Source organism: Gopherus evgoodei, chromosome 4 (genome assembly GCF_007399415.2).
Source record: "Gopherus evgoodei ecotype Sinaloan lineage chromosome 4, rGopEvg1_v1.p, whole genome shotgun sequence".
NCBI lineage: Eukaryota > Metazoa > Chordata > Testudines > Testudinidae > Gopherus > Gopherus evgoodei.
Window position 1 is genome coordinate 24089569 of NC_044325.1, and position 14467 is coordinate 24104035.

At 46.1% G+C, this 14467-nt stretch overlaps 1 protein-coding gene across 1 annotated transcript; it reads left to right on the forward strand.

The window, feature by feature from the left end:
- Positions 1–4022: 4022 nt before the first annotated feature.
- HSP90AA1 (heat shock protein 90 alpha family class A member 1) lies at positions 4023–12469 on the forward strand. Its single transcript, XM_030559364.1, is given in 18 exon segments — positions 4023–4051; positions 4053–4182; positions 4283–4646; positions 5298–5431; positions 6702–6764; positions 6767–6841; positions 6844–7008; positions 7718–7883; positions 8214–8353; positions 8355–8409; positions 8577–8722; positions 10316–10370; positions 10373–10419; positions 10421–10585; positions 11147–11440; positions 11442–11481; positions 11715–11761; positions 11763–12469. Coding segments are annotated over 18 exon segments (2178 nt in total). The 3' UTR covers positions 11826–12469.
- Positions 12470–14467: the final 1998 nt, after the last annotated feature.

Genomic DNA, 14467 nt, shown 5'->3' on the forward strand with positions numbered 1-14467 from the left:
GGAAGGAGCGACATGGCATGTTCGGGGTAGGGATGGGGCGGGGACTTGGGGGGAGGGGTTGAGTGGAGGGGGCAAAGCCAGGGGTGTAGCACCCCCCCCGGCACACTGGAAAGTCAGTGCCTGTGCCATGAGAAGTAGCAAGTAGGCAGAGAAGCACCAGTGCAGCCCAGTGTGGCATGTAGAAGGAAGAGCACACCAGGGCTGTGCAGCGCAGCATGGTATGCGGGGGGGGGAGGGGAGATATGGGAAGGGTTGCCAACCTTCCGGGATTGCCCTGGAGTTTCATCCTTAATTAAAGGTTATGTACTGCAGGACCACCAGGGGACGGAGAGGGGAAGTGGGGCAATTTGCCCTGGGCCCCATAGGGGTCCTGTGAGCCCTGGCCCAGCGGCAGTCCAGGGCTTCAGCCAGCATTTTGGCGAGGGGGGGCCCTTCAGTGCTGCTGAAGATGTGGAGCGATTGAAGGGCCCCCCGCCGCCGAAATGCTGCTGAAGACCCGGACTGCCGCCGGGTGAGTACAAGCACCGCAGCTCCCCCACTTTGCCCCAGGCCCCCTGAATCCTCTGTGCGGCGGCCTGATGCAATGTGAGAAAACCTCCAGGAATACATCCAACCAAAATTGGCTACCCTAGGTGGGGAGAGTGCCCCACAACTGTCAGTGCAGTGTGGCCTGTGAGGGGGTGCCCTGAGGCCACGCGGAATATGTACAGGTCTGCACAATGCAGCGTTGCATGGTGGATGGCCCCAGGGCTGCTCAGGCTTTTTGGTGCCCCCAAGTGGTGAAGAAAACAAAAAAAAAGCTGAGATTGGTGGCACTTTGGCAGCAGCTCAACTGCCGCTGCTGCATTCCTTGGCGGTCAATTTGGTGGCGGGTCCTCGCTCCGAGAGAAACTGAGGGACCCGCCACAGAAGACCTGGACATGCCCAGGGGCGTCTCTAATTTTTTTGCCACCCTAAGCACAACAGGCAAGCTGCCTTTGGCGGCTTGCCTGCAGGAGGTCGCCGCTCCCGTGGCTTTGGTGTACCTGCCGCCAAATTGCCGCACGAAGCCGTGGGACCAGCGGACCGCCCACAGGCAAGCTGCCGAAGGCTGCCTTACTGCCGCCCTTACAAACCCCTGCGGCTTGCCACCCCAGGCACCCGCTTGGGTTGCCCAGGGCCATGCAACAAACTGTGGACCAGGGAGGGGGCACTGCAAGGCTGTGCACTACAGCATGTGGGGGCACACCAAGGGCATGCAGTGAGTATAAAATGCAGGGTGCTGCCTCAGGCAATGCACCAATGTGGAATGGGGAGGATGTGCCCGAGGGCTGTGCACTGCAGCATGGCATGGGGGGGTGGCACCCCAAGCCCGTGCATGAAGCGTGGCCTGAGGGGTGCCCCAGAGCCATGCAGCATGGTATGAGGAGCAGAGCCCTATAGCCCCGCAGAGAGCGTGACAAGGGGGGGCAGGGCGTGCCCAGAAACGCGCAGGGACCCAGGGGGAAAGGGCGAACGGTGGCGATGCTCCGTCCCCTCCCCCCATCTCTTGGACGTTCTGTTGCGAGGGGGAGGGGTGGTAAGTCTTTCGCTTCTGGCTGCTTCTAGGACCTTCTGAGAGAAGCGAGATGGCGGAGGGAGGGAGATAGGCGAGGCGGGGCTTGGCAGAGGGAGAGAGTCTGACGGATCCCGCCTCCTTCTAGGAAGTTCGGAGGCAGGGGATGGGCTCGGGGTGGAGTTCGAGTTTGCAACGAATGAAGTCATCTAGCGATTTGCGCACTCCCCCCTTTCCCAAGCCAACCGATGACAGTTGATCTCGCGCAAGCGCATTTCCCAGCCCTTCAGAGGTGACTGTTGCAAAGAGAGCGCGCGAGCGAACCGGCTTCCCAAGCGCATGCGCAGTCTCCTCAGCTAGCTGACAGACGAGAAACGCGTGCGCAAACCAAGAAATTTCGTCCTGGCGCATGCGCATTTGTTCCCCAGCGGCTTCTCTTCCCCCCCCCCCCCCCCCGGCTCCTCTCCCCGTGAATCAGAGTGGAGTTGCCACCCCCGTGCTGTCAGTGAAGGTTCCCGATGGTTCTGGAAGGAGGCCGGCGCCGGGCGTATATAAAGCGGGCGGGAGGTGACGAGTACCAGCGCTGTTAGTGCGGAGAGGGAAGCCAGGTTAACTGAGCGGAGCAGCTGTAGCTATCGTCGCTAAGGTGAGACGCTGAGGCAGCAGTGACGGAGGGTTTCTCGGCGGACGGAACCTCTCAGCGGCTCCTTCTGCGGCGTGGGGGCGGGGGTGGCTTGGGCTGAGGCGGAGGTCATTCCGCGGAGCGGCGACGGGCAGCGCTGCTACGCAGCAGAGGGGACCGAGGCCGCGGTTTGCAGGGCAAGTGTGAGGAAGTCAGGCCAGCGTCTGCCGAACAGCCCCCCGCAGAGCGGGTGTGGTGCTCCGGAAAGTGACCCCCGGCGGCTGCTGCGGGGGTTCAGGCTTGATGGGAACGGAGAGACGCGGCTCCTTGAGGAGACTGGCTTTGGCTTCACACACGGGGGGACCGGGACCGGGACCGGGGCAGGGTTGGGGAGGAGAGCGGCTCTGGCTGTGCAAGGGAGGGAGGGCGGTGATGGGTTCGGGCTCGGGACAGGCTCAGGGACTAGGCTGGCTCACGTGCGGATGTGGGGGGCGGGGGAGCTCCTGCGGATGCGGGGGTCTAGCTGAGCAGAGAGGCGGGGAGCGGCCCCGGTGGGGAGGGCGCAAGGGACTCGCTCAGGCGGCGAGTGGGTGGGGCGGCCGCTGTGGGGGAGGAAGGCTCTGGCAGTTTCTAGAATCTGTTCCTGGCCGGAGCCTGTAGGGGGGCGCTGTGCCCCACTTCTGGGAGAGCGAGGGCTGATACCGCCGCGCTTTTCAGCTCTACCTGTTCTAAACTATACGAAGTATCCACCGCGGGGGAGGTTGGAATCTGGACTGACCCGGTTCTCCGTGGGTATTTGTGGTGCATCTTACAGCGTTACTGCTCTGGAGAAGCACATTGCTAGTCAGGTCGCTCTCTGAGCTTCACTGGACTTGGCTTAAGCCGGTACTGTCACAGTTGAAACAGGGATGTGACAGTGGGCTCCCCAGACTGGTTGAAACCTCTTCTTTTGCAGTTAGCAAGTAATACATGGATTATACCAAATTTATCTGTCGTTAGAACTGATGTATAGTACATTGCCTGGATGAGGAGTATGAGCAACAGAAAGCCACGTCTGTTAAATAGTTAGTGCAGTTGCACATATACACCTTTGGGTTGTATGAGCTATGCTACTCTGCAGCCTTGAGGCGAGAGCTCCCAATTGTGTCTAATCACTCAGCAAAAAAAAATTAGATGATTTCTGGAAACAATACTCAGATTGTGAATTGAATTTACTGTAATTAGAAAGGTATATGTGTAGGTACGTTTTGCAAGTCTTTTTCTAGTTCCAAATGTTGTATAAGGCTAAACTTAATTGTTATGTTAACTTTGTATATTCAGTCATTGATGTAGGAATGATAATCCTTAGATGATCTGGAAACTCATTTAGATTTTGACTGCATAAAAGTAGATCTTTTTAGACAAACAAGGCAGAACATCTAGAAGCCAATTCAAGTATTCAATGCAGTACACTTTCTACCTTTCTAATGGCTTCCTGCAACTCTGAGGATGAAGAATCCTGAAGGTTTCACAATATTGGCCTGACTGTCTATCTTTGCACTTTTAAGGAATGGGCCAATTTGCTGCTGAGGTACTTAACCTTTATCCTCCTGAGGAGCAGAGAGTTGTGCAAAATGCCAGGCCCTTCCAGATAAGGGGTATAAGAATTGGAGTTGGAGTGCTCTTCACTGCCAACAGGAAGAGAATACCAGCTGAGGTTCTCTTTCTGATACAATATCCATGCTCTCAACTCTTTTATCCCAAAGTGGTGGTACTTGTTAAGTCTTAGTGGTTGAACATAAAACAGGTGAAGAATACTATGTAATTGTTTTAAGAGCCATTCTATAGAGCTGTCTTTTAGAGGTACAACTTCATTTATTTCTACAGATGCCAGAAGCTGTGCAGACTCAAGACCAAACTAATGGAGGAGGAGGTGGAGACCTTTGCCTTCCAGGCTGAAATAGCTCAGTTGATGTCTCTAATCATCAACACTTTCTATTCCAACAAGGAGATCTTCCTGAGAGAGCTGATTTCTAATTCATCAGATGTAAGTAATGGAAATAATTAAGTGACTAGCAGCCAGTGACATTGCTACCTAAATGCAAGTAGTGTGTTGAGGGGTCTGATAGTTGCCTCTTTTTTTGTAGGCTCTGGATAAAATCAGATATGAGAGTTTGACTGATCCAAGCAAACTAGATTCTGGAAAAGATCTGAAAATTAACCTTCTTCCCAACAAGCATGATCGCACCCTAACCATTGTGGATACTGGCATAGGGATGACCAAAGCTGATCTGGTTAACAACCTGGGTACTATTGCCAAATCTGGCACCAAAGCCTTCATGGAGGCATTGCAAGCAGGTGCAGATATTTCTATGATTGGTCAGTTTGGTGTTGGCTTTTACTCTGCCTACTTGGTTGCTGAGAAAGTAACTGTGATCACCAAACATAATGATGATGAGCAGTATGCTTGGGAATCTTCTGCTGGAGGATCATTCACTGTTAAGACTTGCTAATGGTAAGTGCTAAATTCTGTGCACAGGTAGCTCTAAAGCAGCCCCTCATTCATGTGTCTTCCCCTGTATTATGGAAGGGTTTTGAAGAGGGAACAGCGGGTCGCATATGGTATCATGTTAGACTAAACTGCAGTTAAAACAACTGCTCCTCAGGAGTAGCGTTTCTTAATCTCTGATGCAAAATTAACAGTTGTAAGCAAATTACAATAGTAGCTTGGAGTGGTCCTGCATTTCTCTTGTAAAAGGACAAGAATGTGAGGTAGTGGTTCAGATTAAACACTTCTATTTCAGAGGATAGCTCAACAACAAAGGGAGCTGTTTGTATGCTGCAGGGATTGTAGGTAGGGTGAATATCTTGAATTCAAGATCATGTGGTCTAAAGAGGGCTAATACATTTATTGTAAAGCATGAGTGCAGGTGACCTACCTGACCCAAGGAAGTAAGTATAAAATTACTATGTAGCTGTGGGTTCTACAGGAAACTTCTGTCCCCAAATAAATTGAGGACATAATTAATGTGGATAATTAAGCATAAGTTGTGTAATTAGGAATCTTCTGATCAAGATGTAAAACCTGACTCGTAAACTAGAACCTTGCCAAACACACTTTTACTGGTGCTGCAGTAAAACTCTCAAATCTTTTTATTCTAGGGGAACCTCTGGGCAGGGGTACAAAGGTTATTCTGCACCTTAAGGAGACCAGGACAGAGTACTTGGAGGAAAGACGAATCAAGGAAATTGTGAAGAAGCACTCGCAGTTCATTGGTTATCCAATTACCCTCTTTGTAAGTGTTCAGGTTGGAACGCTAACAGTAATTTTACTAATTTTAATTTAATCACTTAATTAAGTGACCACATTATAATGTTTAGTAGTACAATAGAAGGTTTAGCCATAGTATCTCAACAGTACAAAAATTTATTCTAAAGTGATCCACCAGATTAAAAATTTTTAATATACTAATGTGCAGTGTGTATAGACAAGGTTTGTCTAAATCTGAATAAGTATCTCTTTTCTCCTCACTTGGTGTTGGGGACTCCTGCCAATCAACAGTGCTGTCAGACCTGGTTCTCTTCATACATGGAGTCAGAATTGAGTAAAAGATATATAACTTAAACCTGATGGGCACTGAGTGATAAAACACGGTATATCATTAAAGATGTACTGTTAAACCTACTGGTTTTAGTAAACTTAGTTTCATATACAGAAGGTTTCTGTTTTGAGGTTTAACCTTTGCTCCTAAAATAAATCCCAAAAACAATTTCTGAGTTGTATAGAGTCAAAAGGACTAGGGTTTTTTCAGGGCCTTCTCTTGGGCTATACTGTAACAAAATAACCTCTTTAATGTTCCCTATTGCACTTTAACATAGTACCATTTCAGACCTTCCGTGTGCACCAGCAGGGTTTATGTGGAATGATTAACATGCAACATATCAGGTGTCATTTCTAATGAACACTATATAGTCTGTATTAGTGCTCTGCGTAGACAGCCCCTTAGAGACAAATAACCAGTTCTGATGTCTTTCTGATCTTTATTGGATACAAGAAATGAAATCTAGATTGTTCAGAGGTGTTGTTGCTTTTCATCAGTTGAAACTAAAATCAGAAGCCCTCCTTATAGAGCATCCTTAATGTCTTAATGACTCAAATATTTTTCTCCTGCCTTTTTAACAAGGCTTTCACTAAATACCCCCCCCACACACACACACACCATGTCTAGCTGTTCAGGATTGTGCTGTGTTACTACTTTAAGCACAAGAGAATATATCAACACTGGAGTGCTAGGTAACAGAAAACCAAGTGCAGTAGTTAAAATTGTATCCCCCCTTTTTATTGCATTTCTACACTAAATCTTCTAATTAGAGGTTAGGAAGAGCAAGGCAGGAGAACTTGGTGGTTGCTGTGTGTATAGGGGGGGTGTAAGCCAAGATTGCTGTGACAATCAAGACCAAACAGTTGAGGACCTGAGCATGCATGGAAAGATTATCATCAGGGCTTCTAACTCAGGCATAACATGCTGTGATGTCCACTTCCACTTAAATTTCTAATCTCTTTAGGTGGAGAAAGAACGGGATAAGGAAGTAAGTGATGATGAGGCAGAGGGAAAAGGAAGAAGAGAAGGAGGAAAAAGAAGAAAGACAGAAGACAACCAGAGATTGAGGATTGTGGCTCTGATGAGGAGGAAGAAAGAAAGAAGGGGACAAGAAGAAGAAAAAGAAGATCAAGGAGAAATACATTGACCAGGAAGAGCTCAACAAAACCAAGCCAATTTGGACCCGGAATCCAGATGATATTACAAATGAGGAATATGGAGAATTCTACAAAAGCCTGACCAATGATTGGGAAGACCATTTAGCAGTGAAAGTAAGTAGGACTTGTCTCTGAAATGGAAATGGCCCAGTGGATCCTACCTCAGTTGTGTGCTTTGGGTGTTGTCGAGGTGCCTTTTTCTAATAAAAAGACACCTAGGTACTTGAAGAGACCTTTCTGCTTGGCTGAGGGTGATGAAACCTGCAGTATATGTCTATAAAACTGCTGCAGCACTTGGTGTAACAGTATTTTCTAACTTGAGGATATTCAAAGTTTTATATCACTTGATTTGTGCACATCTGAAACAAAGTAGAAAGTATCAGCCTTGTTAAAACCAAGTTAAGTTATTAAACATAATGTAGGCAGCACCATTTATCTCAGGCGCTGATTGGTAAAGTTTCTCTCAGTTAGGAATTGCCTTTGACAATCAAGATGGACATGCAAAACAAATTAAATAATGGATGGTAGGTTCTTAGGGCACCACAGGGGCCCTGCCTAAAAAAATGGGAACCTCCTGTAGAGCCCAAATTCTACAGTATTTGCAGATCATCCCTTCCACTAAGACCTGCATTACTGGTGGAGCCTTAGGGGGGTATACATGATTAAGAAGCAATGACATTTTATTAATGAAGATGTCAAGAATGTCTCTTGGAACATCATGGCCCCAGCTCAATGAAGTGGCCGTGAATGTCTTCCAAACAGTGTACAAAACATCAAGCTAACTTTAAAGATTCTTAACCATGTCTGTCTGTCTATCTTGCAGCACTTTTCTGTGGAAGGGCAGCTGGAATTCAGAGCTCTTCTGTTTGTCCCAAGACGTGCACCCTTGATCTGTTTGAGAACAGAAAGAAAAAAAAATAACCTTAAATTGTATGTACGCAGAGTCTTCATCATGGATAATTGTGAGGAGCTAATCCCTGAATATCTGAGTAAGTAGGCCCTTGTTTGAGAAGTAACATTCCTCTGATCTCATGTCATGTACATGGTGAACAGAATGCTTTATAATAGAAATAGAGACCAGAAATAGTGACCAAAATGGGATTGACGTTTTCTTTAAGATGTGAATGTGGAAGAGTAAGACCAAACAATGAAGAGTGATATCTATCTGAGTCTTTTTAAGGTTTTGGAGAAAAGGCACTTTATAAAAAACAAACCCTAGACTATGTATTTGGAGCATATCTAATTTATTAAGATTATTAATTTCATAGTAAAGATCTTTCTCTTAGTTGTCAAGATTTGACACACACACTTGCTTACAGACTTTATGCGGGGAGTGGTGGACTCTGAAGATCTTCCTCTAAATATTTCCCGTGAAATGCTGCAGCAGAGCAAGATTCTGAAAGTGATAAGAAAGAACTTGGTCAAGAAATGCTTGGAACTCTTCACTGAATTAGCAGAAGGACAAGGAGAACTACAAGAAATTTTATGAGCAGTTCTCTAAAAATATCAAGGTCAGTGACCCTTTAGTATTTTAGCAAGAACTTGGGTTTTTTGGCATAGTGGCCTCTTATCAGATGGCTTACATTAGCTTTTTATTATTGGCATTTGCACTATATGAGCATGTAGTTTGAAAGATGAGGTTTTTTAAATATATTTTTTCCTCCTCCCCCCCCCCCCCCCAGCTGGCATACATGAGGATTCCCAAAACCGAAAGAAACTCTCAGAGTTGTTGAGGTACTACACTTCTGCATCTGGTGATGAGATGGTCTCTTTGAAAGACTATTGTACTCGGATGAAGGAAACCAGAAACATATATATTACATTACAGGTAAGTCAACTGCAACTACTTTCAGCTTTGGCTTTTAAAAGCTCCTGAATGTACTAGACATTTGCTTGCTATCTAATGACTCTCAGGCAGGCATCGGAACCTGTGGCATAGGTAGTACATGGTTCCAACTTTGTTGTCCTATCTGTCCTTTTTAAATAGTCTTGCTGTGGATTGGCAGTGCTTACAGTTCATACCACATGCTGTGTCACAATACCACTGTTGGTATTAGTCCAATTGAACAAGTGAGGTCAGCAATACAAAAACATGTATGGGATTTCATAAGTGTGAGTCTCTCTAATTTATTTAGACAGATATACCCTGTCTGAAGTAAAGTTATTGCATTTAAGCCCTTAGTAGGTATATGCAGGTGAAACTCCACACATCGTCTGTGCATGTTGGAAACGCATGAGGAGGCAAGCTACATGGTGGACTATTTCTCTTCTGAGCATCTGATGGAATCTTAACATTTAGAACATAGATGCTTGTCATTATGCTTCAGTATTTTTCATGTTCTGAGTTGAGACTTCTGTGGGTCTGTTTCCAGTCTCATGTCAAGGAATCATGTTGCTGTGGTTTTTTGAGAGAAGCAGCACTGAGCACAAACAAGGTTTCTAGTGGTGTTCCTATACCCAGTTTATACCTTGCAAACATTCCAGTCAGGAATGTATCTGCTAGGGAGGCCTCTGAAATAACAGAAGCCGTCTCCATTTTTTTTGGCTATTTTTTGAATTTATTTCTTTTTTCCCCCTGGAGGTGGGGGGACGACAGTGATAATTTCAGGTGTTGAAGTGGAAGTTCTTGTTGGTAGTCTCAAACTTAAACTCAACACACTTAAATTGGCTTCTTACCATTCCTGAGGTACTTCTCTTAGTGTTTGAGTGTGTCTGTCTGAGAAATTGGAGATAAAAGTACAACATGCTAAATTCCTGAGCTGTGATCTCCTCTGGAGTAGGTATTGCCAATCTGCAGCTGCTGTCCTTCAGCCATGGATTGCTAGGCCTTCATGATTAAGGGACCCAGGAGTAGCTTATCCTTCATCCTGAAACACCCAGATTAAGAAGTTTATTTAAAAGGGCATATGTGGCTTAGCATCAAAATCAAGTGGCCTTAGGCAAATGGCTTCAAGATTCTGGATTTCATGACTGTGTTCAGTGCTGTTCCAGGATAAGCCTGAACCTGTTGAGGGACCAGGTGCAAGCCTCTTTGCAGAGGACAAACAGGAAGCCAAAGTCCTTTCAGGCTTGTACCTCTGACACATGGGAAGGGAGACTCCACTTTTCTAAGCAGTCTTTCAGACAGCTGGCCTCAGTGTGGCTCAGTAGTGCACTTCACAAGTTACTCCTGGACACCTTAGGCTGAAGTTGCAAGGTCCCTTTCAACAAGCACCAAAACAAGGTTAGCATTTAACCAGTCTTCCATTTCTAGTAGTCTGTCCAGAACAACCTGGCTGTTTGCTGCTCCGTTGCTCTTCTGGGACCAACTCAAGCTTACTTAAATGAGATCTCAGATACCCTAAAGGGATGGTTTCTGTAGTCATTTTGCTATAGTCAAGTAGTTGTGGCTTAAGTTGAAAAATGGAATTAATTCTTTCAGGTGAAACCAAAAGATCAGGTAGCAAACTCTGCTTTTGTGGAACGCCTTCGCAAACATGTCTAGAGGTAATTTACATGATTGAACCTATTGATGAGTAATGTGTTGCAGCAGTTAAAGGAATTTGAAGGCAAGACCTTAGTTTCTGTAACAAAGGAGGGTTTGGAGCTTCCAGAAGATGAAGAGGAGAAAAAGAAACAGGAGGAAAAGAAGGCAAAGTTTGAAAACCTCTGCAAAATCATGAAAGACATACTTGAAAAGAAAGTGGAAAAGGTATGAAACATCTCACTGTTCATAGGCAGTCTTAAGCCCACTGTTGCATCACTCTTCTGATTAGTAAGCTCTTATGAGTTACTGGGACCAATGGTCTAGCTGTTAATGATTAGTCAGCCATGTTCCTAGCATTTAAGAGCTCTAGCACCACAAGTATTGCTAGTTTGTAATTCCTGTCTCTCATGGAACATTTTCTCACTTCTCAGGGTTAAGAGTGTTTTTAAAGCATGGTGAAGAATGAGGAATGAAGTAGGGTTGGAACATCTAGTCTTTCAATTAGTTTGAGTCTGTCAAGTGCTGGAAACAAAAGCATCTCCCAATCAGAGTAAAACAAGATTAGTCAATTACTGGACTGTCCATTGGACTTAATAGTCAAAGTATTCTCAAATTCCACTTTATAATGTGAATATACAGATGTTGATTGCATCATAGCTCTCTCTGTATTTTGTCACCTGGTTTATGCAGGTCCTCTAGAACAATTACTGCAGTAAGCATATCTGTAGTATCTTAAACCCTATAGAAATCAACTTTATGGTAACAATTAATGCTTCCACTCAACAGGTTGTGGTCTCCAACCGTTTGGTGACTTCCCCATGCTGCATTGTAACAAGTACATACGGCTGGACTGCAAATATGGAGAGGATAATGAAAGCACAAGCACTGAGAGACAACTCCACAATGGGCTATATGGCAGCAAAGAAACACCTTGAGATAAATCCTGACCATTCCATCATTGAAACACTAAGGCAGAAAGCAGAGGCTGACAAGAATGACAAGTCAGTGAAGGATCTGGTTATTTTATTGTATGAAACCGCGCTCCTGTCCTCTGGTTTCAGCTTGGAGGATCCCCAGACGCAATGCTAACCGTATTTATAGAATGATCAAACTTGGTCTTGGTAAGTAAGACTGTTCAATTTATAATTCTGGTTCATGTATATGTATTGTCCTTGGGAGGAATTTAATGGTTGCAGATCAACATTTCGTCCTATCTTAATAAATGAGGGTGCAGTTGAGTATCACTCCTGCCTATGATATATAAAGGACATAGGAAATTGTTTTTCTCCTGAATTCTAGTATTAGAGATTAATATATTTCCAGATCTTAATTGTACACACCTGCTTTTGTACAGGCATTGATGAAGATGATGCTGTTACAGAAGAAACTAGTCCAGCGGTTTGCTGAGGAGATGCCACCACTTGAAGGCGATGATGACACTTCACGTATGGAGGAAGTGGACTGAAATAGCCAGCTAGCTTACAGAAATTTGTGGATGTTTCCTTGGCTAATTTGAATGTTATATTTTGTATATTATGAATATACCTGCCAAAAAATTGACATGATCTGCATTCCCTCTTTATATTATTTGAAAGATGTTATACCTTATTTTTGTTACTTTTTTTAGCTAATGTGAGATGAAGGGAATGTGGTTTTTCTTTGGTTTTTTTTTTCTCTTGGTGCATTAACCCTGTAACCCCTAGACAGGCAAGAGAGTCCTTATTTTGTCTATAAGAGCTGGTTGCAGATGGCAGGGGTTCAGCTTATTCTTCATTGCCAGAAATATGGGAAAACTAATGTTATGCTATCTGGATGTTTAAAAGTTGTAATCTGTTATACAGCTCCTCACTCACTAAACATTTCTGGCAGTATGGTTCCTAGTAACTAGGTATCTAGACGAGCTGAAATACTTGGGGGAAGCTTAACCCCCATGCTCCTATGTTCAAAGTCTTGATGTTAAAACTTGTCTTTTATACTGTAAAAGGGATTTTTGGATTGCACTCTACCATAGAATAGAATCCACTGTAAATCTCTTGTGATTTATGCAACTCTGCATGTACAGTCACCTTAGAGCTGTCTAGGAATAAAAGTGTTACAAATGAATCTTTATTTGTGAGGGAATGCGAAGTTATTTCACTAACAGTCTGGCAGTCATTCTAACTGATCAGCTGGAGACAAGTCAACCATAATTGAAAGCCAGCAGTTTATTCTAGTATCTGTTACTGTCTATCTGGGGGCCTGCACTCAAGTTCATTGTTAGAAGGATTTTCTTATCTTTGCATGATTTAGAGGTGTCCTATGCATGGTCTGTTTCCACCTTCACCTCTTCAAGCCTTAACTTCAATTCTGCAGCTGAGGTAGTTGGTACCCAGAGCCCCTTTTTTTTTCTAGTCTTACTCTCCACAGCCTGGAAGCCGCAAGGGAAGAGTCATGACTTCATTCCACCTTGGGCCTGTGAAGCCATGGTGGTTGATCAGCTCCCCTACCACACAGTGCAACCCTTGCCAGTAGTGCTTGCCTGTTCTAGGTAGGTGGGCCTTATCTCCCTGCTTACCATGAAGCCCTACCTGCTGCTCCCCTTCCCTCTGTCGTCCCAGCCCCCTAGCCAAGCCAGAACTGGGCCATGGTAAGAACCGTTCAGGCAGTCCCGGCTGCTGGGGTGAGCCCTAGACTCTGCGCCTACCTTGGCAGCATGTGCTGAGGGTACAGGGCAGGAGTGACCATATGGATTGTGCATAATAAAGACTGGAAGAGTCTTAAGTCAGGGGTGCAGACAAGACAGTGGCAGACTTGGGACTCTTGGAAAAATCTCCCTGGGCTGGAGGAACTCTCACTCCCTGCTGCAGCCCCAGGCCCACAGAGCTTTTCTGTTCTTGGAGCCACACTGGGGTGGGAGAGGGGCAAAAGGAGGCAAGCAGGGGGTAGGGTGTCAGGGAGGGAAAAGGGATGGGGCTACAGGGAAGGGGGTGGAATGGGAGAGGGGCTTGGGACTCAAAGTTCTAGTGAGGGTGGAGACCTGCTGTAGTCAATGCCCAGCAACCCCTCATCTGCAGGTGGAGGGGAGGCTGAAAGCAATGAGTGGGGGCATACCTTCCCCAGAAGAGGGGCATGGGTCTAGTCCCCCTGAAGGGAAACTTCACTCACAAGTGATGGATTCTGCCAAAAGGTTGGGGGAGTATGAAGCCTTGTCCCCTGTGGCACTACCCCTCTTTCCCCTGGTACACCATCCTCTGGCCAAGCCGGAAGCTATAGCAGGGCCAGGGACCCCAGACCCATCCACTGCCTTGGGGGGGAGGGACCCCATAGCAGCCTCTGGCTTGTGTCCCTGCTGCTTTGGCCCTGGCCCCAGGGCAGGTGGAGGATCTGCCAGCTGCCCAACTCCAGCTTCCATACTGGCCTGTGGGCAGCTGCTCAGGACCATAGTAAGAGCTGCCTTTGCAGCTGTAGGAGGCTGCACACCCTCCATCTGCCCTGCTGGTGAAAGCCTTGCAGATTTACATGTCCCATTGATGAACTTCTCCCAGACACCAGAGGCAGGAGTTATGGGCATTTGCCCATGGACATAGGCTTAGTGCAAGAACTACAGGGTTTGAAGCTCTGAGATGATATGCCCTGAGGCTCACCAGAGTGTGTATTGGAGGGGGAGCCCCCCAACCTGCCAGTAATGGGACTAAATTAGCAACTAAGAACTGACCTACTAATGAACAAAGGGAACTAGTTAGAGTAACAGAAGAGCTAGGGATTAGTGGGATGCTTGCAAGCAAGAGACCGCGTTCCACAACTGTCACTGAAAGGGGGTTGGGCTGGCAGGGTCATATATAATGCACCATACCAGCACCACTCCAGAGGGCTCCACAGCTGGCCCAATGGGTAGCTGGTAGGGAAAAGTTTGACAGCCACACACCCCTAACTGAATAGATAGAGCAACACATCTTGAACAACACTCTCAAACAGTGAGTAATCATTTTAATGGAAGGTTAGTAACTTTTTTCCTCAGGCACAGACCTCTGGAAGGTTATCTCATCCAACAGGTATCTCGTGTCCAGTCCAGAGAGAGCAGGCAAACTTGAAGGAGGCAGACCTCAGTGATGAGCTGCCAAACATCTT